Source organism: Alligator sinensis, unplaced genomic scaffold (genome assembly GCF_000455745.1).
Source record: "Alligator sinensis unplaced genomic scaffold, ASM45574v1 scaffold138_1, whole genome shotgun sequence".
Lineage (NCBI taxonomy): Eukaryota > Metazoa > Chordata > Crocodylia > Alligatoridae > Alligator > Alligator sinensis.
In genome coordinates this window covers 2,132,178-2,159,725 of record NW_005841862.1, presented here as the reverse complement: position 1 = coordinate 2,159,725, position 27,548 = coordinate 2,132,178, and the positions used below count along the sequence as shown (strand labels likewise).

General features: G+C 46.4%; 1 protein-coding gene across 1 annotated transcript in view; it reads left to right on the top strand.

The window, feature by feature from the left end:
- Positions 1-20,905, top strand: part of LOC102373445 (calpain-13-like) — a 163,173-nt gene extending 142,268 nt beyond the window's left edge. The window contains exons 22-23 of the mRNA XM_025216044.1: positions 19,894-20,284; positions 20,544-20,905. Of these exons, the coding sequence (XP_025071829.1) occupies positions 19,894-20,284; positions 20,544-20,905 (753 nt within the window). The remainder of the gene's footprint in view (positions 1-19,893; positions 20,285-20,543) is intronic.
- The last annotated feature ends 6,643 nt before the right edge of the window (positions 20,906-27,548 follow it).

The window sequence follows — 27,548 nt, the reverse complement described above, 5'->3', positions numbered from 1 at the left end:
TCATGGGACTGTTCTGTCCTAAGTGCAGGACTTTGCACTTGTCCTTGTTGAACATCATGAGATTCCTTTTGGCCCAATCCTCCATTTTGTCTAGGTCACTCTGAATCCTAGTCCTACCCTCCAGTGTATCTACTACAACCCCCAGCTTGTCATCCTCTGCAAAATTGCTGAGGGTGCACTCGATGGCATTTTCCAGGTCACTGATGAAGACATTGAACAAAACTGGTCCCAGGGCCAAACCCTGGGGCACTCCACTTGATACCAGCTGCCAACTAGATGTTGAGCTATTGATTACTGCTCTGAGCCCAATGCTCCAGCCAGTTTTCTACCCACCTTACAGTCCATTTATTCAGCCCATACTTCCTTAGCTTGCCTGGGAGAATACTGTGGGAGACTGTATCAAGAGTACATTGCATCAAGGTACACCACATCCACTGGTCTCCCCACATCCACAGAACCAGTCACCTCATCATATAAGGCAATCGGGTTGGTCAGGCATGACTTGCCTTTGGTGAATCCATGCTGACTGTTCCTAATCATCTTCTCCAAGTCCTTAGAAGTGGATTCCTTGAGGATCTGCTCCATGATTTTTCCAGGGACTGAGGTGAGGCTGACTGGTCTGTAGTTCCCTGGATCCTCCTTTTTCCCTTTCTTAAATATGAGCACTATGTTTGCCATTTTCAAATCATCCAGGACCTCTCCTGATAACCATAAATTTCAAAGATCATGGCCAGCAGCTCTGCAATCACATCAGCCAACTCCCTCAGCAGCCTCAGGTGCATCCCATCCAGCCCCATGGACTTGTATATGTCCAGCTTTTCTAGGTAGTCCCTAACTTGTTCTTTCACTACAATTGGCTGTTCACCTCCTCCCCAAACTGTGCTGCCCAGTGCAGTAGTCTGGGAGCTGACCTTGCCTGTAACGACTGAGATGAAAAAAGGCATTGAGTACTTCAGCCTTTTCTACATCCTCTGTCATTAGGTTGCCTCTCCCATTCAGTAAGGGACCCACACTTTCCCTGATCCTCCTCTTGCTACTGTCATACTTGTAGAAACCCTTCTTGTTCCTCTTCACATCCCTTGCTAGCTTCAACTCCACCAGTGCTTTGGCTTTCCCAACTTCATCCCTGGATGCCCAAGCAGTACTCTTATACCCCTCCCTAGCTGTTTGTCCAAGTTTCCACTTTTTATAAGCTTCCTTTCTGTGATTTAGTTGACTGAAGAATTCCCTCCTAAGCCAAGCTGGTCTTCTGCCATACTTGCTAGTCTTCCTGCACATCAGGATGGTTTGTTCCTGCACTCTCAGTAGGGCTTCTTTCAAGCTCTCCTGGACTGGCTTCCCTGGGGATCCTGCCCATGAGTTCCCTGAGCAAGTCAAAGTCTGCTTTTCTGAAATCCAGGGTCCTTACTCTGCTGCTCTCCATCCTTCCTTTCCCCAGGATCCTGAACTCAATCATCTCTTGGTCACTGCTGCCCGTTCTCCACCAATTCTTCCCTGTTTGTGAACAGCAGGTCAAGAAGAGCACAGCCCCTAGTTGGCTGCTACAGCACTTGCACTAGGAATTTGTCCTAACACTCTGCAGAAACTTCCTGAATTCCCCGCGCACTGCTGTATTGGTCTCCCAGCGGATGTCAGGGTGATTGAGGTCCCTCATGACAACCAGGGCTTGTGATTGGGAAACTTCCACCAGCTGTTTGAAGAAAGCCTCATCCACCACTTCCTCCTGGTCTGGTGGTCTATAGCAGACCCCCACCATGACATCACCCTCATTGCTCTCTCCTCTGACCCTAGCCTAGCCTTTCAACAGGCCTGTCTCCAGTTTCATACTGGAGCTCTGAGCAATCATATGGCTCTTGTACATAAAGTACAACTCCTCCTCCTCTTCTCCCCTGCCTGTCCTTCCTGAACAGTTTGTACCCACCCATGACAGTGCCCCAGTCATGCGAACTCCCACCAAGTCTCTGTTATTGCAGTCACATCATAGCTCTGTGACTATGGGAGGACTTCCAAGTTTTCCTGCTTGAGTAGGAGGGTAATTAGCAGGGAGGGTGCACAGAGCTGGGATGAGCTGTCTGTGTGTTTTATTTGATACTTGCTTGATTATTGAGTTGAAAAGGGCAAAGGCTCCAGTGGCACAGTTACCTCTAATGCCTGGGCTTTGTCAAGCCTGGGGACCTACTCCAATTTCAGCCATTGCTGGTAGCTGCTCCAGGATAGCCCCTTGTTTGGCAGGCAGAGATACCTCTCATAGCAGTGAGTTCACCTCTGGCTGAAACCCTAGGGGTCTGCACAGGTGAAACTGCATACATAGCTAAAACTGAGGCAAATCTTCAGTCTAGATGAGGCATACAGCGAAAAGCAGAACACTGCAGCCTCTCTCATGAGGAATCATCCAGCATGCAGGTGTTCTGGCTAGCACTTTTATCTTGCCCTCTTAACAATTTTATGCTGCAGGGCTTTTTCCTCAGGTTTTCAAAAGATCCCAGGTCCAGGGCCTCTAATAGCAGCTGCTATATGCTCCCCAGGGTAGGGATGATGACGATGATGGCAATGATGATGTAACAGCATTAACGTCAAGTGGCTGAGGCAACTGCAAGTAACTATAAATAAAATAGCTGGATAAAGCCAAGAGACTAGAACAAGCAGGATCCTTTGTGGGAAAACTAAGGTAATTCTTCATTTTCTGTTTAATGCTGAGATAGTGCACTTCTGGGTTCTTTTCAAAAGCAGTGAAATGAGAAAGAGCAAAAGAGAGAAAGAAAGATAGACTTTTCTTTATAATGTTTCAGACCTTCATTATACAAGGTCTGGGAAGGAGAGCGTTGTCAGTTAACACTAAACCATAGCCAGAGAATGAAAACTTAAAAGAGCTGCTTGGAAAGCAAAAGATGCTGTTAACTTTGCTCATCCACAGATACAGAGATCAGCAAAGCCAGGAGTCACATGGTGGCATTCAGACGCATGTAGCAGTCAACCAGTGCTTCAATCCTTACTGTTTCCTAATTAAGAGCAATTGTTGGGGTGGAAAAACACTGAAAACACCTCGAGCATCCTCTTATTCAAGCCACTGGCAGTGGCAAAAATAGTATCTGCTGCACGTGTCTAAGGAACCACAAGCAATAAGGAACAGTGGGGTTCCAGAGGAAAATCTTGCCAGGTAAATTTGACCACTGGATCTGATCATAAATACATTTGGAAAGATCAGAACTGATTTATAAACTGTGTTCAAATTTTAAAAAGATCTACATTCAGAAGATGATTTACTTACAACTACCACTGTAGGTTTATTTAGTCTGGAGAAGAGAAGACTAAGGGCGGAATTTGATAGTGGTCTTCAAATACTTGAAAAGTGATCATAAAGATGATGGAGATAGACTATGAGGGTACTCAAGCATTGGAACAGGCTAGCTAGAAATTGTAAAATCTCCATCCCTGAAAGTGTTCAAGAGCAGATTAGACAGACACTTGGCTGGGATTCTTTGTTAGGCATGATCCTACCTGAAACCAGGGGCTGAACTAGATGACCTCATATGGTCTCTTTCAGCCCTACTGTCCTGTGATCCTGTGAACTCTATGGAGGGCCATAACCAGGAGATACATGTACAAAAGATGCTTGAGAATTCAGAAACAAAATCCAGATTCCACATGGGCAACTTCATCTTGAGGAATATAATTGACAGGTGACAGGGGCTAGAGCACGTTACTTTTGTAGGGCTAAACATGACCTTATAACACTACAGAAAGTGAGTGTGCACACTTTTAGGCTGGTTGTGGTGCTACAAAGATGATGCACCTGCTACAAAAAGTTCCTGCTTCAAAAGTTTAGTGCTACATTTAACATGTGCACAGTTACAGAGAGGCTGGCGAAGTCTGGGGATTAGTAGCCCTGAAAGAGTAAATCAAAGGCAAGATTGCAACTCAATATGGTAGCAAAGAGGGTCAATGCCATTCAGTGCTGTCTGTTAAAAGAAGGATACTTTACATTACAAAAAATGGCTGTTGGGTCGGTCTTGTAGAGATTAGGGGCAATGATATAATACAGCAGTTCCCCAAATGGGGACTGTGACCCCAAATGGCATCATGACATGGAAAAGTGGGGGCATGATCTCCATAGAAATTCAGTTAGAGCAGTGGGGCTTGGATTATTAAAGGGATCAGAAGCCCAGAAGTGAGGTTGGCACAGAAAAACACTGGGAACCAGTCATCTAGTTGTTCTTCTGCAACTCAAATGTTCACAGTCCTCTCAGATCTGGTACTATGCTTTGGAAGGTGGCTTACTCTACCTAGGACAGTGTCAGACAAACAAACCCCTTTCTGCACACATTGGGTAGATCTTCCCCTCCTCAGAAAGCGGCACTTATGTGCCACTTAACTGCAGAAGCAATATAACCCTGGATCCAAACACCCTTGAGTTTTGGGTAAATTCAGATCTAAATTCAAACATTGTCTCTGGATCTTCCATCTATCGCAGGCTGAGCCAAGACTTAGATCAAAATAACCACACAGTTTGGGGCAGCTCTGACTCAGCTCCAGCTCCAAAGTGTGCAGCACAGCTCAACAGTATTTCCCTTGCCTACTGATCTCTGGAACTATGTAGACCAGGCCCTGATCCAAAGTCCCCTGAAGCCAGAAGGAGTCTTTCTACTGAGTCTGTGGTGTCTTACACCGTGCCAAGGACATTATCCATGTTCTACAGTTCATCATTACTACGTGCCTTGCCATAACACCCCAAAACGGTATCTAGAATAAGAACCTTTTTTTGCTAAATACTGTGAAAACCCAGAGGAAGACCCAATCCTGATAAAATCTCCTCTGTTCACTGGCTCACAGGAAAGCAGGCAAAGGAGATTTTACAAAGCATGTTTCTGCTGAAGCATGAGTAACTGCTGCTGCTGCTTTGTGGTGATGTATTCTGCCCGTGTAGATAGCAGACTACTTGTTCTCTCTCTCTCTCTCTCTCTCTCTCTCAAGTTCTTGGATCCAGAATATATAATAAACATGTCTCTGGGAACACAAGAAAGAAAATGGAAAAATTCAAATTATTTACCAGTCGACTCATGCTTAGAGTAGCACCCATGGCTTAGGTTTAAAAATAACCCTTAAATCTCATTTAATAGCTGCTATCAAAATCCTATCTGAATCCTAATGCAATTTTTTCTTCCCCCTTTCCACATCCATCTAGTCCCAGAGAAGAATGACAAAATATTGTCATTATGTGTCCTTCATTTCTCTGTGTCGCTCTTTGCAATTTAGACGGCATTTGACTCAGCCATTTGAAAGAGCAAATCCTAATACTGCACATTCATGCTTCATCTTTCCCAGAGAAGAAAGGGAAAATTGCTGGCATTATACAAAAGCTTCTGTATTTTGGTTTCCCTCTATATTTTCCTCTATGTGCTCTGTGGCTTTTCAAAACTACCAGACTCACCCAACCAACTTGAATCTCTTTTCTTTCCCCTTTTCTTTTTTTTTTCTGGGGGAGGCTGTATTTTTCTTTCCACACTCAACAGGGGATGGAAAGCAATATGCAGCCCCAATAAGCTGGCTTCTGCTGCCCACGTCCTTTTAACAGTCTTTCTGGTTTCCTCTGAGGCTACATAGGCAGCAAAGTAAGAACCTAAGGCAATGGGCCAATCCAGTTTCCATTGTGAAAGCAAAACACTCGCTGCCTTCAGTAGGAGCAGAATCAGAACCAGGACATGCTTTTAAAAATACAGTCCAGTTAAAAGGAAATCTGAATTACACTGAAGAAACTTTTGTTTGCTAGAACAAAAACAAAAATGGATCCCCAAGGTGCCCTGGGCTTCAGAGGGGGATTGAATTAGGAAAAAAGTAGCAGTTGTGTTTTCTTGAGCATTGTCCTCAATTCATATCACGCACACAATGAGATGTATAGATTTTTACAAAAAAATTGTTCCTCTTCCTTCTCTCAGATGCACTGAAACAACAGCAGTTTTCCCATTTAAACAGTCACAACTAGGTTTCAGAGTTAACAGCCCACAGAGGAGAACCAAAGAGTTCAGAAATCGGAGATGGGGCAGGTTCTGCATGTATTTAGGGCAAACGTCATTGTGATGCATTCACTACTGCTGACCGCAACTATTCAATAATGGGGAATCAGGCTCACCACGACGACACATATATACCCAACCACACAATAATGATTTAGATTTTTTTTATTTGCTTTCTGTCATCAGGGGTTGACGTTTCAAGCTTATCTCGCAACCAAGGAAAGAAACTTGCTTTTTGAAACAAATGAAAGCTGAGCTTCTGAGGCCTTTGCGTTCCACGTGGGCTAGGGCTTTGAGAGCAACTAGCTATCAGACAACTCAGCACATCATGAGAGTTGGCAACACCGTGAATTATGTTCAGCTCACAGATATTTTTTTCTCACCTGGTAGGTCCAAAGACTTCATTTTTTGTGAGACAATGAAGACTTGGATGAAAACAGAGATTATAGGGCCCACATTGGCAGCACAAACAAAAGTATCCAGCTACTGAGATGCTGTTGCAGTTCAGCCCAATTCAACCAGGGCTCAGGGTAAATCAAGCTCCTTATGACACATCCCTTGGAGTCTAGCAGATGTAACTGTTTCTGTTGTGTGTTTGTCCTTGCTATTGAAAAAGTCATCTGGGCCCCCTTCCTTCTCCGGGTCAGAAATCCAGACAGCGATTCCTTTTTGACCTCAAGCTCAGTTTATTCAGTGAAGCCCTGAAGAAATAAGCAAAAGATATTGTGCCTAAACATCTCATCCCACAATGTGGGACTCTCTTTATTACTATTTTTACAATGCATTAGTTGCCTGCCCTTGGGGTTAGAACTGGGCAATGTAAAAAAAGTCAGATCCTGACCCCAAAATGTTACAGTGTCAAAGACAGAAACAGAGAAGACTGGAAAACCAAGAGGATGGTTGGGCTCTGCCTATTCATGTATTTAACATGGATATTTTGGGACATAATGATGCAGTAATTCCCCAAGGCCATCATGGGAGAAGTGTTCTTTATATAGCTTTGAATCAGGGGAGTATAATGGTTTGCTGAGTTGAATTTGAAAGGACACTTGAAAACTCATGGAAAAAGGAAAGGGGACATCAATGAGAGAAGCCTTGAGGGTGGTGCCATGAATGAGCCCAGCAGGTGGGTTAGGGAAGGTAATAAGAGATGAGGGCAGATATATAGGCTGGGCCTATACATAGCAGTGAAGATGTGAGGGAGCCAGTGATGCAGTCAGACTGATAGGAAGAGTGTTTTTACTGGCTGCATTTTGAGTGGCCTGTAGGGAGATTCCAGGGAATAGCAGGCTAGAGGACTGAAAAGATTTTCATAGGACTTTACAAAGAAACCCTGGAGTTTAACTAACTTTTTTATAGGCTGCACAAGGCCAATTTCACCTGGAAAGAATATACAGATGCAAAAATGTAGAGCAATCAATATCCTGGACAAGGAAATACATTTATTATTTGCTAATTATGTAATATCTGTTGCTTTCACTGCTGATCTCTCTTTTTAGAACAGAGAGAACTGGTTTCGATTTCACTCACACTGGTTTTGCATCCATTTTATTCCACTGACTTCAATGGAGTTGCATCCAATCTGCTCGAGTTTAAATGTGATCAGGACTAGACCCCACATCTGCTTAAAGATTTATTGGTTGGGATGCAGTAAGTGCTTTCAGCTTCATATTGTAGAGCCTCCCAGAAACAATACTGCTGGGAAAGACTGAGAATGTTAAAACCTTCTGCTAATTAAGTAAATGTGTATTTATACCAGCTCAATCCCACATGCAGCATATGACCCTGAGAGCAGTGTTCAGAGACTGTCCTATTCCTGCCCAGCTAGTGGCAGCAACGCACCTATGAGTCAATACCTAGTTAAAAATGAAATCAACTTTGCCCTTAATAGGCCATAGCTCCTTTTTAATCCTTGCCACCAGGGGAGTGACATATTGACCAAACTGTAGCAGGTCCAAGAATCACTCATACGTGGAGATATCTGCCAGTGTACTACACCATGACAGCAGAAGGTCTGGCCAACATCTCTACAGACCTGGTCGATACGAGGGTGTAGCGGTCGAGTGGTAGGCCGGGAAACGGCAGGTGGGTAGTTTCCCGCGATGGAGCAGAATTAGGCACAGAAGCAGATTTGTTAAAACAAGATTACTTTACTTACACTGTCGATGGATACAGCGTAGGTGGAGAGGTAACTTCAGTTACAGTTGCAAACCAAACGAGAGCTCTATAAACTGAGGTGAAATGTCCGTGAACAATTCAACGAGCATGCAGGACATGGAGTACAACAATTCAACGAGCATGCAGGACATGGGGTACGTCGGGAAGGTCAATGACGGGGAGTCGTTGGTGGGTGATCAGTCCGCCAAGTTCACTCCGAGATGGGCGCGGAGTTCTCCAACTTGGGCGGAAACTGCTCTAACTTTTATACGGCTAGCGAGCCAATTGCTAGTCGCCATGTAGGAATAATTTAGAACCGGCCAATAATGGTGTGAGTATTTGCATAAGGATGGCGGGAACTTTTCTGCATCGGGGTTCTCCACTGTAGTGGAAAATTCCACTGTGCCGAGGCACTTAACTACTGGGTTCTGACATGCCCCCTTGCCGATGGCACAGCTGGAATTGGAGCACATGCACGTCATTTAAATTGTCATCATCTCTCTCGGGGGGTACATATGGTAAACGGGTATATACAAAAGCATACAGCAAAAAAAGTTCGTCCTCAATGGATCGAATTAAATAATAACCAATGCAAACACAAATACACATAAGTATATTAGTTATAAAAAGTTCAATTATGAGGACTTCGGTAGGTGTCAGGGTGAAGTCACACGTCAGGCCCCCGCGTCTCCGGTACTCTTCTTCTCTATCTCTCTTCTTCTCTTGGGGTTTCCCTCCGCCACGCACAAAAAAAACTGTCAAGAAAAATTTCTTAGACCAGTTAATCAACTTATATTACAGTGTTTATATGGAACCGCGCGCGCGACGGGACAGCCAACTGGATTTTTTCGCTGCTTCCCGCTTTCTTTAAAGCACACGATACAGGTGCTCGGACACGGTCCCTCTCTGGACGATTCTCTTTCTCATGATCGCGGGCGCGACCGACGCGGAAAAAGGGATGACGATCCACACAAGCTCACCCGGCGTGAACCTCGGGCGTTGCGTGGTTTTGTCCGCACTCAGCAAGATGAGAACGTCGTGGATTCATCATCTGGCTCTTTTGGATATTGGAAACCTAGTTCATATGCTAGTTGCCATTGGCCTGCGTCTCCCAGGATTTGTAGCTGCCGTTTAGTGAGCCTAGAATGGTGTAGGAGGAATCCAAACATGATCCTCTCCTCTAGTGTTCTTTGTGGCAACGGCTGCAATGTTTGTCGAAGGTCAGATTCGCGATGGCTTGCGCTCTGAGCCTCGATCAGACATTCAGTGGGTCGATGCTCTAAATCGCTAGAAGTTCCTGTGTCCAACTTTATAAGGGCCTGTAATCGCGGGAGTTGACGTAAAAGGTTACCCGCGGGTTGGCCAGCTAGTGGGTTGAGGAGAATCCGAAGGATGATGGCATTCCTTCCTCCATAAACTTCAATGCAGGCTTCCACGCCATTGAGAGTTACCGGGACAATTCCAGGGTTTCGCAGGTGGCGGTGAGGCCACGGTCCTCTCTGCTGGGGCGGTGTTAGTCCCAGTGCATGTGCTCTGGAGTTCCAGGAACAGTATGAGATTCCTATTATTGCTAGTAAAATTTGTTCTGCTCTGGTCTTCGATGGGCGGCCATCGTGCCATGCGTGGGATTTGTGGCCGACTTGGCCCGCAACAAGCACTGGAAGTGGGATGGGCCAGTGAACGTTGCACGTCACTATATCTATGTCGGTGGCGTGCCCCCCACTCCACGAGGCTTGCCGGGTCAGGAAGCTTGCCTCTTCCAAGTCTAGCAAGTCGGATCCAAACTCCACGACCAGGCGTCCTAGCCACATGGCCAGAGTTTCTTCAAGCTTTATTTTTGATTCCTTGCATAACTCCTGTAACTCAGTCCAAGTACGAGCGCGATAGGTGGTGGTGCGAACTGCACCCTGCGCATTGATTGCTCGGTTGACTATTGCTACAGGATGAGCTGTTGTCGAAGCTGTTGCTGTGTCGCTGCTGGGCGGATTCCCGCCAGTTCTTCTGAAGCTCCGCCCTTCTTTTCCGGGTTCTCCGGGCGGCTCATTCCTTCCTCGGCGCCATCTTGAAATGGCGTCGACTCGGGGCTTTCTTTTACTGCCGCCTCTTTAGCCGCCTGAACGGCTGTGAGCAGTTGGGCTTCCAGATTCGCATTCTCCCGCAGCAAAGTTGTTATGGTGCGGAACATCACACTCAACATTCTCCCCTTGTCGCTCTTCGGGCCTGCCCTCTCAGTTGTGGCGCGTCCCTCCGCCTCTAAATTTTCATGGAGCTCAGAAAGAAGCTCGCAGCCCCCCAGTCCAGACGCCAGAGCTGAGGGACTGAACTGGTTGATCAGTGTCGGTTCTCCACCCTCCCGCACGAGTCGCATACAGCGGGCGTACTCTTGGCTAAGAGTCGGGTCTACTGCGTCCGCTGGTATGACTCTGGTGAGGGATGCGGTGCTTACTTCCTCGCGGGGCCTAAATAGGACCCGCTCACTACCCATCACACACCCGAACGCCCCGGGGTGAAGATGCGCTTCCCATTCTTTCGAAGCTCCCTCTTCCCCCTTCAGTGAAAGGTAACCACTGACGAGCCTTTCACCCGTTCCGCCCGCCTGGTGATAGGCGATGTGTGCCCCTAGTTCCATGGCGTTCGTCATGTGGCGCCTTTCACTGTGCCAGGGGCAGTTTCTAACTAATTCTAACTCCATCGGGTCTTCCCCAGATCCTGTTCGTAATGCCATGTAGCAGTCAAGTGGTAGGCCGGGAAACAGCAGGTGGGTAGTTTCCCGCAATGGAGCAGAATTAGGCACAGAAGCGTATTTATTAAACCAAGATTACTTTACTTACACTGTCGATGGATACAGCGTAGGCGGAGAGGTAACTTCAGTTACAGCTGCAAACCAAACGAGAGCTCTATAAACTGAGATGAAATGTCCGTGAACAATTCAACGAGCATGCAGGACACGGGGTACGTCGGGAAGGTCGATGATGGGGAGTCGTTGGTGGGTGATCAGTCCGCCAAGTTCACTCCGAGATGGGTGCGGAGTTCTCCAACTTGGGCGGAAACTGCTCTAACTTTTATACAGCTAGCGAGCCAATTGCTAGTCGCCATGTAGGAATAATTTAGAACCGGCCAATAATGGTGTGAGTATTTGCATAAGGATGGCGGGAACTTTTCTGCATCGGGGTTCTCCACCATAGTGGAAAATTCCACTGTGCCGAGGCACTTAACTACTGGGTTCTGACAGAGGGAACCAGAACTGAGACATAATCTAAAGGGTCATCCTAATGCCTTTACTTGTCCCTTTATGTCAGTCTCATCATCACAGTACCCCAACAGCAATGCACTAGGGCTGTGCAAAGCTTCAGGTGCTGATTTGATTTGGAGGAGATTCGGCCCAATTTGGTGGCCGAATCTCTGAATCTGAATCGAATCAGGGGACCAATTTAAAGGTCCGAATCAATTCAAAGATTTGGAGAGCTTTAATGATTTGGCCAGTCCCAACCTCTGCCCACCCCCAGCCGCCCCAGAGGTGCCCCACCCACCCCAGCTCCTGGCATTTAAAAGATGACCTTGTATTCCATTTTCCATCATGTTCTTAGGTGAGGATGATTGGATAAGATTGCCTTTAAACCTTCTCAACATTGCTCCTTCATTTTCCAAAGACATTGCTGTTGACCTGCCATTCCCTCTCGCCTCAGACACAATAAGCTTACCATATAGCTTCTGCATGACCTGAGGATGGAGAACACTGTACTCTGCATGTGCTTCACTTACCTAGAAAAGCCATTAGCCCAGACAATAAATTGCTAAAGGAGGCTGCAAAGTCATATCACTTTTATGATGTTGCTATGCTATGGATGATCCAAGTGAGGTCTTGTCCCAATCTGCAAGAATTCACCTGAACCTGCCTAAGTATCAGAGTTTGTCTGTTTGATCCTCATCTGCTCTGTTGAGATGCATTGTGTGTCCATCAAGCGTTCCATGGAGATGTGACTAAGTTTGGATCTAAGATATGTATGTTGAACATCCAGAGTAAGAGATATTTTGTTTGGAGGTGTGGGGGTAGGCTGGACTATTATATATACAGGATCCTCTTGCAAAATACCAATTTGGACTTACAGCTGGATTTTGAACTGCTTCAAATATAAGGGCTGTTGATGGCTAGCTATTTGGTTGAAGCCTATCTCTATGTATAATGGACCAAATTCTCTGCAGTTATAAATAGGTGCTGTTAACTGAAGCCACAGGACTACATCCATTTACAGCAGCAGAGAATGTCTTCAATCAAATACATTTTATGTATATGCAAACTACATATCATTTGCTATATTTCAAATGTCCTGTTCATTGGCTCCCTACATAACATTTGTAATGTACTCACTCACTTCTTATTGTTACATACATTTTATGTGCCTTGAAAGCTTAAACACACTCCAGTACATATTCCCCCAAGAACTACTTATAGAAAAGGAGTGTAATTGTTTTCTCTGTGTGCAGTTACAGCCTTTCAAATTGCTTTTGGGACACAGTCACCAATGGAGAATGAAGCTTTGGTTTTCATTTTAGAGCAGCAGTCCGAGCAAGCAGATGTAGCCAAATGAGGCTGACATTTAAAGCAACTACTAAGATTACATTACGGAGATTATATTTAATATGGCTGGCCAAATCTTTCATACAAAATCAATGTTCTTTTACTTAATAATACCCTCAGCACATCTTAATGAAGGCTCCTTCAGGACAAGGTCCTATTTTTCTCCAGTCATTTTGTTCTGTGACATCGCTGTCTGCATCAGACGGTACATAATGTTATTTTCATCTGTTTCTATTGAATTTACTACATCCCCATTTTTGATTTGTCAATTTCAATATCAATTAATCAAAGAATTCTGAGGAGGGAAATATTTTATTACAGAACAAGGAAGAGAAATTAATTTAAATCTTGTGCTTTTCTGTAACACCCGCTTTGTATTAATGTTCCATCCAGCAATCATCAGCAGGAGCAAAACCCTAGACCTTCAGCACAAGCCTCTCCTGCTTGAACTAAAGGACAAAGTGTGAGCATATGGTTCATAGCCTCTTCTCTGTTAAGCAGGCAGTACTGGAAAAGGCCTGCTTTCACCCAAATACTCCTGCCTTAATTAGAATGGACTTCACATTCTCATTAAGAGTCCCTCTTCCTAGCTTCTAATTGCTAGGAAAACCAACAAGAAGGTTGTTTTGTTTTATTTTTAATTACTGTTTGAATCACACAAATATCATTACTGATAGCGCTATGTGACATTATCAGTGTGCTCGTGGGCAGATCTAGAATTTTGAAAAAGGGGGCGCAGATGGTGAGCTGCATCATCACGTATAAAAACACCACATATTTTTCATCAGTTAAAAATAAACTAGAAGCTTTACTAATATGCTAGTGGCTAGGGCTGTATTAGTCAATTAAAGATTGATGCAAAAACAAATGTAACTTCATTGGAATGACTTAAAAACAATCTGTGCCGCTGTGAAATAGGAGCTTCATGACCAGGAGCAGCTAACAGACAGCAGAATTGCAGAACAAAGGATACTTCTACTGGGGGAACAATAAGACCATTCAAAAGAAGAGAGAATCATTAAGACCTGTGGAATGAAGAGTTTAGAAGGGATCAGGTAGATTATAATGAGCCATGAAATCAAGTGAACCCCCTCAGCACTGCCCGAGTCGAAATGCTGCTGCCACTGCCACTGCCACTGCCAGGCAGTTGGTTTAAAACTTTGGGCAGAACAAGAAACAAAATGAGGTGCAAGTGCATCAATGCACCCACCTCCCTGGGATCCACCCCTGTGTGTGCCCCATGGTATGATAAGACATTCAGAAATTAAGCTCTGGTGCACCAGAACCAGCTCTGGAGTCCCTTGAGATACAAATGATTCCAGAGCAGATTGAGAAACATTTCTAGCACGTGCAGCTCTGCAATCCGGAGTAGGCCAACTACAGATACATTCTACAAGGACCAAACCAGTTGCAGCCATAAGAGGCTAAAAAATAAAGAGCAAAAGTGTTGCTGTACCAGTGACTCCAGCTATTGGCGATGCATAGGGGGTGCCCGTGGGTGTACATGCACCCCCTGAGATTGGCCGTGCACCTGCTGAGATTGCTGCTGCCGGTGGCGTCTGTGGGTGGTTGCCAATTGCCACCCCTCACTCCACCGCTAACACTACCGGCAGTGTGTGTGGGTGGTCATCGATTGCCACTCGGCGCTCACCACCCCCTCTCCCCCTGCTGCCACCACACTGCAGCTGCATGTGAGCAGTCCCCGCTCAGCCCGCCCTCACCGCTGACATAACCACAGCTGCCTGTGGGTGATCCTCACTCGCCACCACTATGCCTCCTCCGCCACTGCCTGCAGGCAGTCGCCATGCTCCCCTAGCCTTGGACCGCACGAGGCGTTCATGACTCCAGCTTCATTGGGGATTGCCAGGCTAGTGTAGTTAATGTAAGAGTCATCTTGAACCTATGTCTAATTTCAAACCAAATGTCATCCTTTGTTTGCAGGCTGCAAATATTGTGTTCATGAATTCACTGCCTAAGAGTGCATTTTGACTCACCAGGACCACTACAGTGAATTCCAGGTGCTGGTCCAAGCCCAGTGTTTGACTGTTCTTGAACCCAGAATTGTGACTCAATTGTGATATTGTGTGCCTAAAAATCTAATCCCACAACGCACTTGTGGCATCTCTGTCACAAGCTGCAACATATTGTCCCAATATTGTAGCATAATATGGCATGACTTTCCTTCCTAAATCTGTAATCAAATTCATTCAACTATCGCTACTTTTAGCACAGTGACTCCATTTTCCTTTATACATACACTGGCTAGATCAGATGTTTCATTTTGCCTTATAGCCAAATGACAAATAAGGAGAGGAAGGGAGGGGGAAGGGAAGACCGTTCATGAAAAATAGAAAAGCATCATCTTGATATTGGAGAAAAAAGATGAGTAAGTCCTACAGAGCTGTATAAATATCATAGATGAAAATAGAAAGACAGTTTGAATAAAATTGGATGTTTCCACAAGCCCTCACCCTTGACTCAATCCAAGGTATCTTTGCAGGTCATAAAATCCAGTAAAACATTTTTCCTTTGCTGCTTTTTTTATGTATATGCAAAGTGACCCTGCACTCTCTCACTCTGACTGCAGCCAAAAGCAAAAGCACCAGAATGCTTTGGGAAATGCATGCATGCATCCTCTCACACTTTTTTTACATTACTACCCAGAGCACAAAAGTACCAGAAAACTGACCAGGAAGTCTTCAGCTCCAACAAACTGCTCAGCACTTAGTCTACCCTTAACTGAACTTCATTCATTACGTATCTACAAGACGCACCTAATCTAGAACCCAAACCCCAAAGATCTGAATTCCTCCAAATATTGTGGTAGTTCAGATCTGGTCCTAAACGTTGTGGCTGGGCTTTCTCTGTGCACAGTGGACTGAACCAAAACCCCAGACCCAAACACTCTTGAATATGAATCAAGCTTGATTCTTTGTCTAAGCTCACAGCTGAGTTAATTCAGGTTGGCATCTCTTTACACGAATGCTGATGAAAGGAAGGTGGACATTCAGGTCTACAGAAATTCTGTGCCAGTGTGTAGGCTGCAAAATTTAAAAAGGGATTAATAGAATACAAACTAGAAATTAAAAAATAACATTGGATGGACTATGATCTTATTTTCCATGTTCCACCAGAGCCTTTATCAATCCCATCTTTTTTTTTTTTGTACTAGAAGAAAACCCGCCAGTTGCCACAGGGTTCTTAGTGAGAATGCATTTCCCCATCCCCCTTTGCAGAGGAAAGGCACAAGCTGGTGATTCGTGTTTGCTAAAGACAGATACCTCATAATGGATGAGGCATCTTCCTAGAATTCGCATTCTATGGTAAGAGGAAGCGGGGGGCCAGCTGTGTGTTCATTGTGCAGCCTGTTCTTCCTCTGCCTTCGTGCCTGTCATGTCCGCTTGACGATTGGCAGTTGCTTAATTAGGAAAGGTGAAGCTGCTGGGACTGCAAGGGAATGATAAAGGTAGATCTTTTGTATCCCAGTGTTTAAAAATAAAAAGCAATTTCAGCAGTCGCTGCAGGAAAGGAACGTGCTTAGTGAGTTCATGCCGGGAAGGAGTGGAGAAGAGGGGGAGGGGAAGATAGAGAAGGGAGGAGTGAACAACTGTGACAACCGAGTTATCTACAGAGAGAACTGAGAGAGAACATAAAAATGTGCTCAGAGAGCTCTGCCAAAAACAACCCTTACTCAGAATAAATTACATTGCCCATGAAATATGTGCCATTCAGGACAGCTTCTGCAGCTATTTTCGCTTCAGCCTTTGCTGTAGTTGCTATGGGGCCAAGCCTGTTCCCATTCAAGTCAATGATAACAAGGTCCTCAACACCTGTTGTACAGAAGCAGGCCTCAGGGCTTCCTCCTGCCAAGTTCTGACCAGCCTCAGTGTATGCAGATGTCAGTGCAAAAGGAGGTGCTCAGCCCCTCAAAGGATCAGGCCCTGCTATTCAGTTGTAGCCCACGGTTGGTGCTAAGAGCCCTCAGTTCCCATTAAGACCAGTGACAGTGCAGGCCATCTTGCTTTCTGGTGCCTTTGACATGAGGCCCTGACCTGCTGATGCAAAAGGAAATATTTGCATTGATTTCATGTTGTGTTGGAGGAAACCCTATATGAATCGTACCTACCTGGATAAACAATAGCAGACTGATGAAGCTCTGTGAGCACTTGTACACATGACAATGTTGCCATGTACACGTGATGAAATTCCCCTTTGTGTAGCTTAATGGCATCACACTTTGCATGTATGTGAGTTTTTGGGGTTTTAAATTAGTTCTCATCATTACAAACTAAACCACATCCCAATGTAGTTTAGTTTGACACATTGCAAATTGCAACAAGGAGGCCATAAATCTGTCACCTGTACATGGTAATTCATTAAATTACATGTACTTAGCCCCTTTGTCCACCAGGTGTTGCTACAATTTTTGTGTGGTGAGCACCCTTGTCCACCAAGTGTCACTACACTTTGCAGGTATTTGCAGGTATTTTTTAGGTATTTGTGTGCAATGAATGTTTTAGTATACTAGGTATAGCTGCAGAGCCCAACATGAATCAATCTTTTGCTGACCTCTTTTTCATACTTCAGTAAATAAATAGTTCAAAGAAACCATTTTGTGTTTGTCAGCTCCTATTTCATTGTTTTGACAGCTGGGTGTCCTAGGGTGAGTTCAGGGGTTGAAGATTGGGGTTGGTGAGCTATACCAGGCACCCAGGAGCACAGTAGCAACCAGTAAAATCACAGTCCCAAGTGTCCAAAGTCTCCAAGTACCTCCTTTTTCACATGAGATGCATCCAACACAAAAAAGAGGGCACTGAGCAGAACATTACAATGGCTGAATCCCAAATTAAGGGTTGGCTGGCTAATGTGGGTGCGAGGTCCCTACACCCTTTTTTTTAATAGGTCCCATTAGGACATCCAGAGCTATGCCAGGCATCAAGGTGCCAGAAGCAACCAGTAAAATTGCAGTCTCAAATGCCCCAAGTCTCCAAGCATCCCCTTTTCACATGAGATGTGTTTAGGAGGAAAAAGCGGGGTGCTGAGCTGAACATTGAAATAGATGAACCCTGAATTAAGGGTTGGTTGGCTAATGTGGATTTGAGGTCCCTGCAACCTATTTTTGAACAGGTCCCATTAGCAGATCCAGAGCTATGCCAGGCATCGAGGCATCTTTGCAAAAACATAGGTCATCTCTGGCCCTGTTGGGTGTGTTCTGTTCTGAGCATTTAACACTTCATACATGTTTAATGAGCCCCCAGAGTTCATTGCATATTCTTCTTTGAGAAACACAGAGCAGAAGTTTTTTGGTCAAGCAGCATAGAAGAAAACATACACTGACCCAGAGGACATCCAGCTACCCACCACAGCCAGGGATTCCAGGTGACCAAGGAGCTCAGGTCTGACAAGGAGGCCTGACTACTGCCATCCCCCATTCTCCATCAGCCCCTCTTCCCATTATTCTTGTCCCACTTTCCCATAGACCCTTCACCCCTCCTGTACACATTATCACAGTGGTAATGCAACTGCCACCTATTTTGGTTGTGCTTCTGCAGCCTACTCTAGTCATGCTTTTCCCCGCCGCCCCTCCCCCTCCCATTTCCCTCCACCGCATCCCCGGCAGCTTCCTCCCCCTTACCCCTCCTCCCCCACCCCATCAGCTACAACATCAGGAAGAGGAGCCAGAGGCAGAAGTACAGCCAGTGGTAAGTTTGCCGTTGTGGGGGGCTTAGGTATATGGTAATAGGGGAAAGCGTGAAAGTATAGGTTAGGGTATGTTGGAATATGTTAGGCTCTCTTCCAATTGCCCTCCAGCTGTGCCTTGCTTGCAGACATTGGATGCAGCAACCCAGACTCCTGAACAAGGATATTTAGCCACACCAAGTGCATAGATATGCCCAGACAAGGCTTGGGGAAATCTCCCATGGGAGATTTTGTAGCCTCTAAGAGGAAGCAAGGAAGGTAAGTTTGGGAGTATGGGGCAACTCCCTCTGCTTTCTTTCTTCCCCTGCAACACTCCTGTCATTTGGTGAAGAGGGTCACTGCTACTCTGATGGGACTCCATTTTTTGAGAGGAAGAAGACTTTGAAGGGGGCATTTTAGATCTTTCCTTTTATTTATTGCTTTCTAGTTGTGGGATAGGGGAGTGGGTATTCAGCAGTGTTTCCATTTTCTCCATTTGGTTATTTGTTTATTTATATTTGAATTCCTGTTTTATTTTTGTAAGTTTCTGTTTTTTTCAATCAAGGTTTTTTCAATCAAGCAGTACAATCTGAAGGGCATCAGTCTTGTCAGTGGTGGCTGCTGTTGGTGTTGGGAGTCTCCACTGAGGGGGTGTTGGTATGAGTTTGGTGTGGGGGATGCTTTCAGCCACAAGGGGTGACTGGCCGCCCTTGGGAATTGGGGTTTGTCCATTCAGTCCTCTGCTCAGCACCTGCCTTTTTTCTGCTGTGTGCTTGACGTGTTTCAGGAGTAATCCGCAAAAAAACAAAATCACCAAGTTTCTAGAGGAGGTGTGGTTACAGGAAACAAGTCCCACTGGGAGTGGAACCTGTGTGGCCCCCCCACCATGCACCTCTAAAACCTCCCTTTTTGACTGTCTGTTGATTGCTTGTCTCCCATAACACCATTAATTCACTCATCGCTTTTATGCAAAACCAACAAGCAGGATTCTGTGAACCTGATCATGAACCTAAAGCATGGCTGCTTTATGAATAGCAGGTACACCCTGTCCCATGTCATCCAGAATCAGCATGGCTATAAGATACACAAAGTGACTACGGGTTCAGCCAGAGCCCCCCACCCTGGCTTGACCCAGTCTAGACTCAAAATGACCCAAGTGAACCCCTCTGGCTGGCGCCAAAAGTTGCAAGCCTGGCAGAGCACGTCTATGTCAGCTGTTCACACTTTGCCCAGGCCCTACAGGGTCAGAGCTTGTGATGAACTGCCCTTGGCCAGGTCACCTCAAGGCCTATAAACTGGCTGCGCAGCTCCCCAGGGTACCCTTAATTGATCTGAGATGTCTGACGTTCAGGGCAGAACTGAGCGGACCAGAGCACATAGTTCTAGGTCCACTTGGACCTTCACTGAAACTAAGAGCCTGGTGCATGTGCTGGGGGACCCTGATATCATGCTTCAGTTTTTCTGCAGCCCAAGGGCCAATTGGCACATCTACCTGATGTTGCAAGGAGAACGTCAGAACAGGATCACAACAGGACCACACTACAGTGCCGTGTCAAGGCTAAGATGCTGTGGGCAAAATTCCACAGGGATATTGACAGAGCACAGCAGCAGGACACCCCACTCCATTACATGGCTCAGTACAGGTACCTCCAGCTGCTAATTGAGGTACTGAATTGGCATGAACACCGAGGGACAGAGACTTCCAAGGCATCCTGTCCTGCAGACAGTTTGCCAACCATGGCTGCCACTCGCAGGCAATCCAGGGACTCCAGTGGAGAAGAAAGCAAAAAAGTCCCGGCCATGCCACCATCCAGTTCCTCCAAGGAGGGTAGACCAAGGACCTTGATCTCCACACCTGGTATGTGAAGCCCTGGGGAAATTTATAGTCACCTGTCACCTGAATTGACAGCTGTTTGCAGCTGGATTGTACTTGTTTACAGCCACTCAGGGTCTGCTACCCACTGTGGCCAGGCACCCATTCTCGGTAATTTTGGTTCGAATGCTTTCTTTCCGCACACATGCAAGATTCACTGAGTGTGTCTATTTTGAGTGGCAAGAGTCCTTAATTCACTCTATTTCACACATTTGTTGATTTTCTTGATTTCCTTTATTTTCAGCTCTGATTCCAAGGATACCCAGGCAACTAAGGCAGACTGCATTCAATGCTAGAACTGACAGGGTGGTGAATGCCCTCAGGGAATGTGAACAGTGGGTGCAAGAGCTGGTCAGACAGGTTAGTTGTGCTGTGGGAAGCATCATGGGAATCCAACACAAAAGGAACTATGCTAAGTCCAGGAGGCATTCCGACACACAGCACGACTGGAAAGTACTGATGGGCATACTGCTAACCATTCTATGCCTGGTGGTCATCAGACCCGGTCCTGCAGCAGCCTCTGCACCTGCCCATGCCAGTGAGCAGCAACGGTGGGCATGGATCTGCACTCTGCAATCCAACAGTTCTCTGTCAAGCTCAGAATAATTAGTAAGAATAGTTATTAATTAGCTCTGAATAGTTAGTAATTGTTATAGTAATTGTTTAGTTATTGTCATAGTAATAATTTAGTTAATTGTTATAGTATAATTATAGTACAGTAATCCATAGTTATTCATGGTACTTTTGAATCAATATTTTTAAAAAGTTGTTCTTTGGTTTGTTTCCTTTTTTATTTTTGTTTTTTGTAAATAAAGTTTTCTGTTCCCTTTGTTGCATTTTTCACTCCATGGTCTCTCTCTTTAAGAGGTATGACTGTGGAAAGAGGTTGTTGCTAGCCTGTGAATGGTTGGCAGGAGGTTTTTGATGCAGAGGCGTGGCCCGCCCACACTCCCCCTGGCCCCAGGTTGCACCTCCACTGCACACAGAGAGGCAGGAAGGAAACAGCACAAAATTTTATTGAGATGGTCATGTCCCTAAAGCTGGGGTGGAAATGGCCTCTAATATCGAGGAAGGCATCGATGCTGGCAGCGATGTCCTCCTTGGTAGTGGGGGCAAGGATGTGTAGCGCTGCCACAGAGGACCTGACCAATTAGGGTCCCCCACTGTAGCCAAATTCTGGGCCAGGACACACACTAAGCACCCTTGGTTTGCCTGCTATCTCTTTCTGTGGTCCCAATAATAAAAGCCTGGGCCTTGAAAAACTCCCATCCCCTCTAGCTCCCGCCTTGGGTGGGCTGCCTGGGGAACGATGTAAAGCTGCATGTGCTTAGAGTAAATGTTATGGGTGCAGTGCAGCAGCTCCAGTTACGGTGGCCACCACTGGCTGTCCATGGGTGGCCACCTGCTGCTGGAGCAGGAGGGTCCAGTCCCTGGTACACCTCCAGGCGGCTTCAGGGGCAGGTGGTGGCAGGGGAACCAAAGGCAGCACTCCCACAGGGCCCTGCACCCTCACCCCTACATCCAGATGTTGGCTCTGCACAGGCAAGAGACAGAAGCATTTTTGTGTGGGTTTGCAACATTGCGGAGATGTGATGCGCTGCACCAGGGGCCCAGTGCTGCCCGGACTCAGATCAGCGGTTGCAGTGTGAGGGTGCCCAGGGGACATGGTAAGCTGTCCAGATGGTCAGGGCTATGCCTAGACAGATGCTGGCTGAACCACCTGTCCCTGCTTGATCCTCTGTGGCCGTTACTACGCTGTGCACTGGCCACAGGCAGCCTGCCTGCCCAGCCCCTTTCCCAGTTGCCACAGCAGCAGACTCCGCTGCCCCCCCACTCCCTGAACGCCAGCCATTCTGCCACTCTTACAGTGCTGCACAGAGCCTGGCATCCATGCTTGGGGTGCATGGGGCTCCTGAACAATTGGGTCGAGGGACTAGCCGTGTCCCTGCCTTCCCCACAGGGGGCCTCTCCAGGGAGGTACCAGGAGGCCATTCCCCCATGCCACAGCTGTACCTCATGTGCCCAGGGCAGTGCGTGATGATCTGTATGTGCAGGCAGAGGGGTGCCCAAACCATTATGCGCTGCTCCTGCTCATCCTGCTAGGGCCCTGGGCACACCTGCACTCCTGGTTCAGGACCTTGAGCTATGATGGCACTGGGGGCGAGCCTGGGCTGCCATGCAACCTTCGCCACCGGTTGGATGACTACCTGTGGCAGCGCTACACATCCTTGCCCCCACTACCAAGGAGGACATCGCTGCCAGCATCGATGCCTTCCTCGATATTAGAGGCCATTTCCACCCCAGCTTTAGGGACATGACCATCTCAATAAAATTTTGTGCTGTTTCCTTCCTGCCTCTCTGTGTGCAGTGGAGGTGCAACCTGGGGCCAGGGGGAGTGTGGGCGGGCCACGCCTCTGCAACCCTTCACCTGTGAGCAGACAGACATGGATGACAATTCATTTTAATTGCATCTAAGAATTTATTTCAACATCAGTAAACCAAAGCAGAACAGAAAAAACCCAGGAACATAATGCCCACTCCTCCAATTTTCCTATAGAAGGATAAGCAATTCACTAACAGCTAAAAATCCAGCACCTGTTATTGGCTCCCTTCCCCCCGTAAACCCTTTGTGTAACCCTCCCCTTCATCCCTAAAGCATACTGGTGCTCTCCTTGTTCAGCTAGAGAAAGGGTATCCCTTGCTTGCAGGCACAGTGCCTGTCAATGAGGTTGTTGCAATGTGGGGCTGATTATGGATTGCGTTCTCTGTGAAGCTCCTGGGCAGGGGGGGCACTGCTCACGAATGGGGGCTGGGTTCAGTTGTTTAAGGAGCTCCTGTCTAAACTTTCCCTCCTATCGCCGGGTCCACTGGACATTCTGACAGAACTTATTGGGCAGGCTGAGGAATCTTATTGTGCTAGCCATGGCGTCCTGGTAAGCTGCTGCCTCTAGCTTGTTAATCTTTCAAAATGTCTCACACATTTTGTCACCCAACTCAGCTGTGGTGTGTACTTGCAGTTGGGAGACCAACACCAAAATCTCCATCATGCCTTCTCTTGACTGTCACTTCCTACAGTAGTGCTCAGACATTTGCTCGGCTTTGGTCTGTGCTAGTGTCTGAACTTCAGGTGTACATCCCAAAATTCCAGCAAATGCAGTAACTGGTAACAGGAATTGGAACAAAAAAAAGGTCTTGATGGTCAAAGATCTCGTCCCACACCCCCACTAGCAACTTTAAGAGATGGCCCAGCATGTCCACTCCATGTATGTGAAATATTGTACGACTGCAAGCAGTGGACATATATGCCACTTCCCATAGTAACCCCCTCTTTCACTAAGCCCTAGTTGCCCAAACCAATCTAATGCCCCTTTCCCGTAACCTACAAGTCCCTGGGTGTGGATCCTCAGCCACCTCCAGCACTGACATCGATCTTTGTGTCTCAGGAATTTCTGGTGTGCAGGACAAATTCGGGGTCAGTATCATCGTGGAGTCCTATGCGTACTTTTCCTCTTCCTCTGGGATATTCAGGACAGATCCTGGGGAGAGTGGAGTCATGGTCAAGAGAACTTCTTCTTGGTTCTCTGTTTCCTATTGATGCTGCAAACACTCACCACCCCCCACCTCAGACTGGTTGTCTGAAGACTGAGCAGTGACTATCTCACTGCCCGCTCCAGTGTCAGGACAGTCTGTAGGCTGTTGCTGGCTAGGTGATGCTACGGCTACCTCCTGCACCCCTGTCGTACAAATGATCATTTGCAAGCCCTCCTGCATCCTTCGAGAGAATGGTCAACAGCTTATCATAGAATGCAGCTACTGTGTGTCTAGTCTGAGAATGAGAATTCTGGTCCTTGGCCTGATGGAAAGCACATTTCAAGGCCTTCGTCTTGCTGTGGCACTGGACCCAGGCATGATTGTGGCCACATTCCTTCATTTGCTTAGTAATGGTTGCATAGACTGGCTTATTTCATCGATTTGCCAGCTGCGACAGAACCTTTTGTTCCCCTCAAATATCAATCAAAGTCTTCAGTTCATCATGGCTCCAGTTGGAGGCCATGGCTTTGAGATGTACAAGGCTGCTCCTCCAAAACAGACAGACATTGCTCCTTCTTTTGTGCCACCATGGAGTATATTTTCGGGGCCAAAATTAGGCAGTGAGAGAGGGGTTGCTATGCTCTAACCAGAGTCAATAGATGCTTTCTGCCCACGGCTGAGAGCAGTGACATAGACATTTATTTGTATGGAAACTTTTCATGCAGGTCTGACTTGAAAGATATGCATACCTATGAAGGTGTGAACTGTGCCTTAGTACTAATACTAAGCACCAATCTGCCCAAGTGAATTTTCCTAACAGAACACCATTGAAATCCATAGCCTGTGCAAAAGTGTCCCCCACATGCACCCATTGTCCAGAACAATAGGTCTTAATGGCTCACGGCTGGTAATACCCAAAAATCACTACCTGCAATGCAACTTTACTGAAAGGAATTACTACTGGCCCTTCAAGCACCCTCCCTCTCCCACCCTGGCAGTGATTGCTCATGGATGCCTGGCATAGTTCTCAATGTGCTAATGGGACGTATTCAAAAAAGTGGGTGTGGAGACCTCACACTCACATTTGTCAACTAACTCTTAATTTGGGATTCAGCCATTCAGTGTTCTGCTCAGGACCCCCTTTTTTTCTGCTGAACATGTCTCATGTAAAAAGGGGCTGCTTGGAGACTTGGGAAAATTGGGTCTGTGATTTTACTTGCTGCTCCTAGCTATGGATATGCTAATGGGACTATTAGGGTGATTGTATTTGGATCTTGGGAAGCATTAGATTTGCAGCTGAATAAAAGGCTATAACCTATAGCCTAGCAAAGCTGCTAACCACAAGGCAGAATGGTATGTTAAAAGTAACATTGCAAGATGCTTAGGCAAGCATTTTCCTAACAATGTAGTAGTGTTGTAAGATACATAGCTCATTGTGTAAGGAGAACAGGATGCAAACCACTGGCTATCATTAGAGATAAAGCAGAAGCGAGACCTTGGAGATGGTGAAGAAATCAGCAAGAAACCGCATATGACCTAAAGAAGCCAGGGTCATGGTTTTAGGCATGCACTCATAGCGAAAGCAATGTAAATAAGTGAAATGCATAGGTAATTCCATGCTAAAGAAATAAAGAGTAAACAGAGGTGGAGTTTAAGATAGGAGGGAATATGAGTGGAACAATGGAGGGACAAAGGTGGAGTAAATGTTAATGAGAATAAACCAAGATGTATAAATATGAAAAGAACTAATGTTCAGTGCAGCTCCCTGGTTTGTTGGAGCTGGCCTGAAGCTGTCTCCATTTTGAATAAGGCTGTTGATGAGCAATGTGTGCAGGTGATGCATGATGGCATCGATCCATTGTCTCCCTAGTTGTTGGGCATCGCGTGGAGTAGGGGTCTAACAGGGACCTATTGAAAAAAATGGGTGCAGGGACCCCTCTCCCACATTTGCCAACCAATCCTTAATATGGGGTTTGGCCATTTCAGTGTTCTGCTCAGCATCCCCTTTTTTTCAATTGAACATGTCTCATGTGAAAAGTGGGTGCTTGGAGACTTGGGAAAATTGGAACTGTTCTTGTAGCCATTAGACACCTCATGTTTTCACAAGAGGGGCATTTACAGGAACCTGATCTGTGTAGGTTGGGAATTAAAATGTAAGAACATGACCGTTATAATGCTAATGAACTTATTAACAAGCCCTACCTAGTCAACCCCCTTAGCACAAGAAAATGGTGCTCCAAGGAACAGTTGTTTTCTGCATAACAAGATGGCTTTACTCATTTGTGATGTAATCATCCAGGAGAACCAGATGATCTTGGACCCCTGGAGATGTCCAGCTGGAGAATGGAGGCACTCAATAATGAAATCATGCAGCTACTGAGTGCAATGTATGCTGTGATGACCCTTGTACTGAGGCACCAGTGCAGGATAACAGCTTCACATGCCTTGTTATATTGGGAAATTTTTTGGCTGCTACAGTTGGTGAGCTGACAGGTAGCTGTGGATCTTGAGACTGACAGGATTCTGTGGATCCACCTACAGAGCAACAATCGCATGGTCTGGGCACATGCGAGCAGCTCTGACCAGTGGGAACACATCATACTCTTGTCTTGGGATGATAAGCAGTGGCTGGAGACCTTCTGCATGAGCAGGGACAAATTTTCCCACATAGTCTCGATGCTGTTGCCACACATTGAGCACCAGGAGACTGTCAAGTGTCACCCCTCGCACAAGAAAAGAGGGTGGCCATGGTCATCATGAAACTAGCCACCCTCACCAGCCTCTGCTTCATCAGGAACTAGTTCGGGGTGGGTCCCTGCCCGGCCAGGGTGGCAGTACGTGAGGCATGCCAGGTGCTGCAGGACATTGCACTGAACAACTTCATCTGCCTCCATAACCACAGGAAAGTTGTTGAAGGCTTCAAGGCCATGGGGTTCCTTACTGCATGGGTGCATTTGACAGCACATACATCCCAGTCCTATCCCCATCCCAGGAGAGTCGGTCATTTATCAAGAGGAAGGGATTTGACTCAGTGATCCTCCAAGCCATAGTTGATCACCAAGGATGCTTCGCTAACATTTATACAGGCTGGGCAGGCAGCATTCATGATGCATGTGTATTTCAAAACTTGCTGCTGCCTGGCATGATGGAGAAAGGACAATATGTACCTGTGGTCCCTGATGTAGTGATCCAGGGTGTTTCAGTGGCCACTTATCATGGCGGATGTGGTTTACCTCCTTCTGCCTAAGCTCATGAAGCCATATGGAGGGTAAGTTATTAACTGGCAACAATCCACATTCATCTACCACCTCAGCAAATGCCGTATGACTGTTGAATGTGCCTTTGGCCATCTGAAAGTATAGTGGAGGTCACTGAACTACAGGCTCGAGGTGGAGCCAGAAAACATCACCACTTTCATTGTGGCAACCTGCATGCTCCACAATATTTGTGAGACCAGGGGGAGATTTTTAGTGCCTCATGGTCTGAGGAATTGTGGGAAGTGAGGGAGGCAGCGTCCAGGCACAGACATTGGCAGACAGAGCACGGTGCCCTCCCTAGATCAGCAAGCAAACAGTGGTCAGGGAGCCATTGTGTGGAATTGCCTGGCTGCACACATTCTGGCTGCTGCCGATTCCAAGATTTCTAGATTCATAGATGTTAGGGTCGGAAGGGACCTCAATAGATCATCGAGTCCGACCCCCTGCATAGGCAGGGAAGA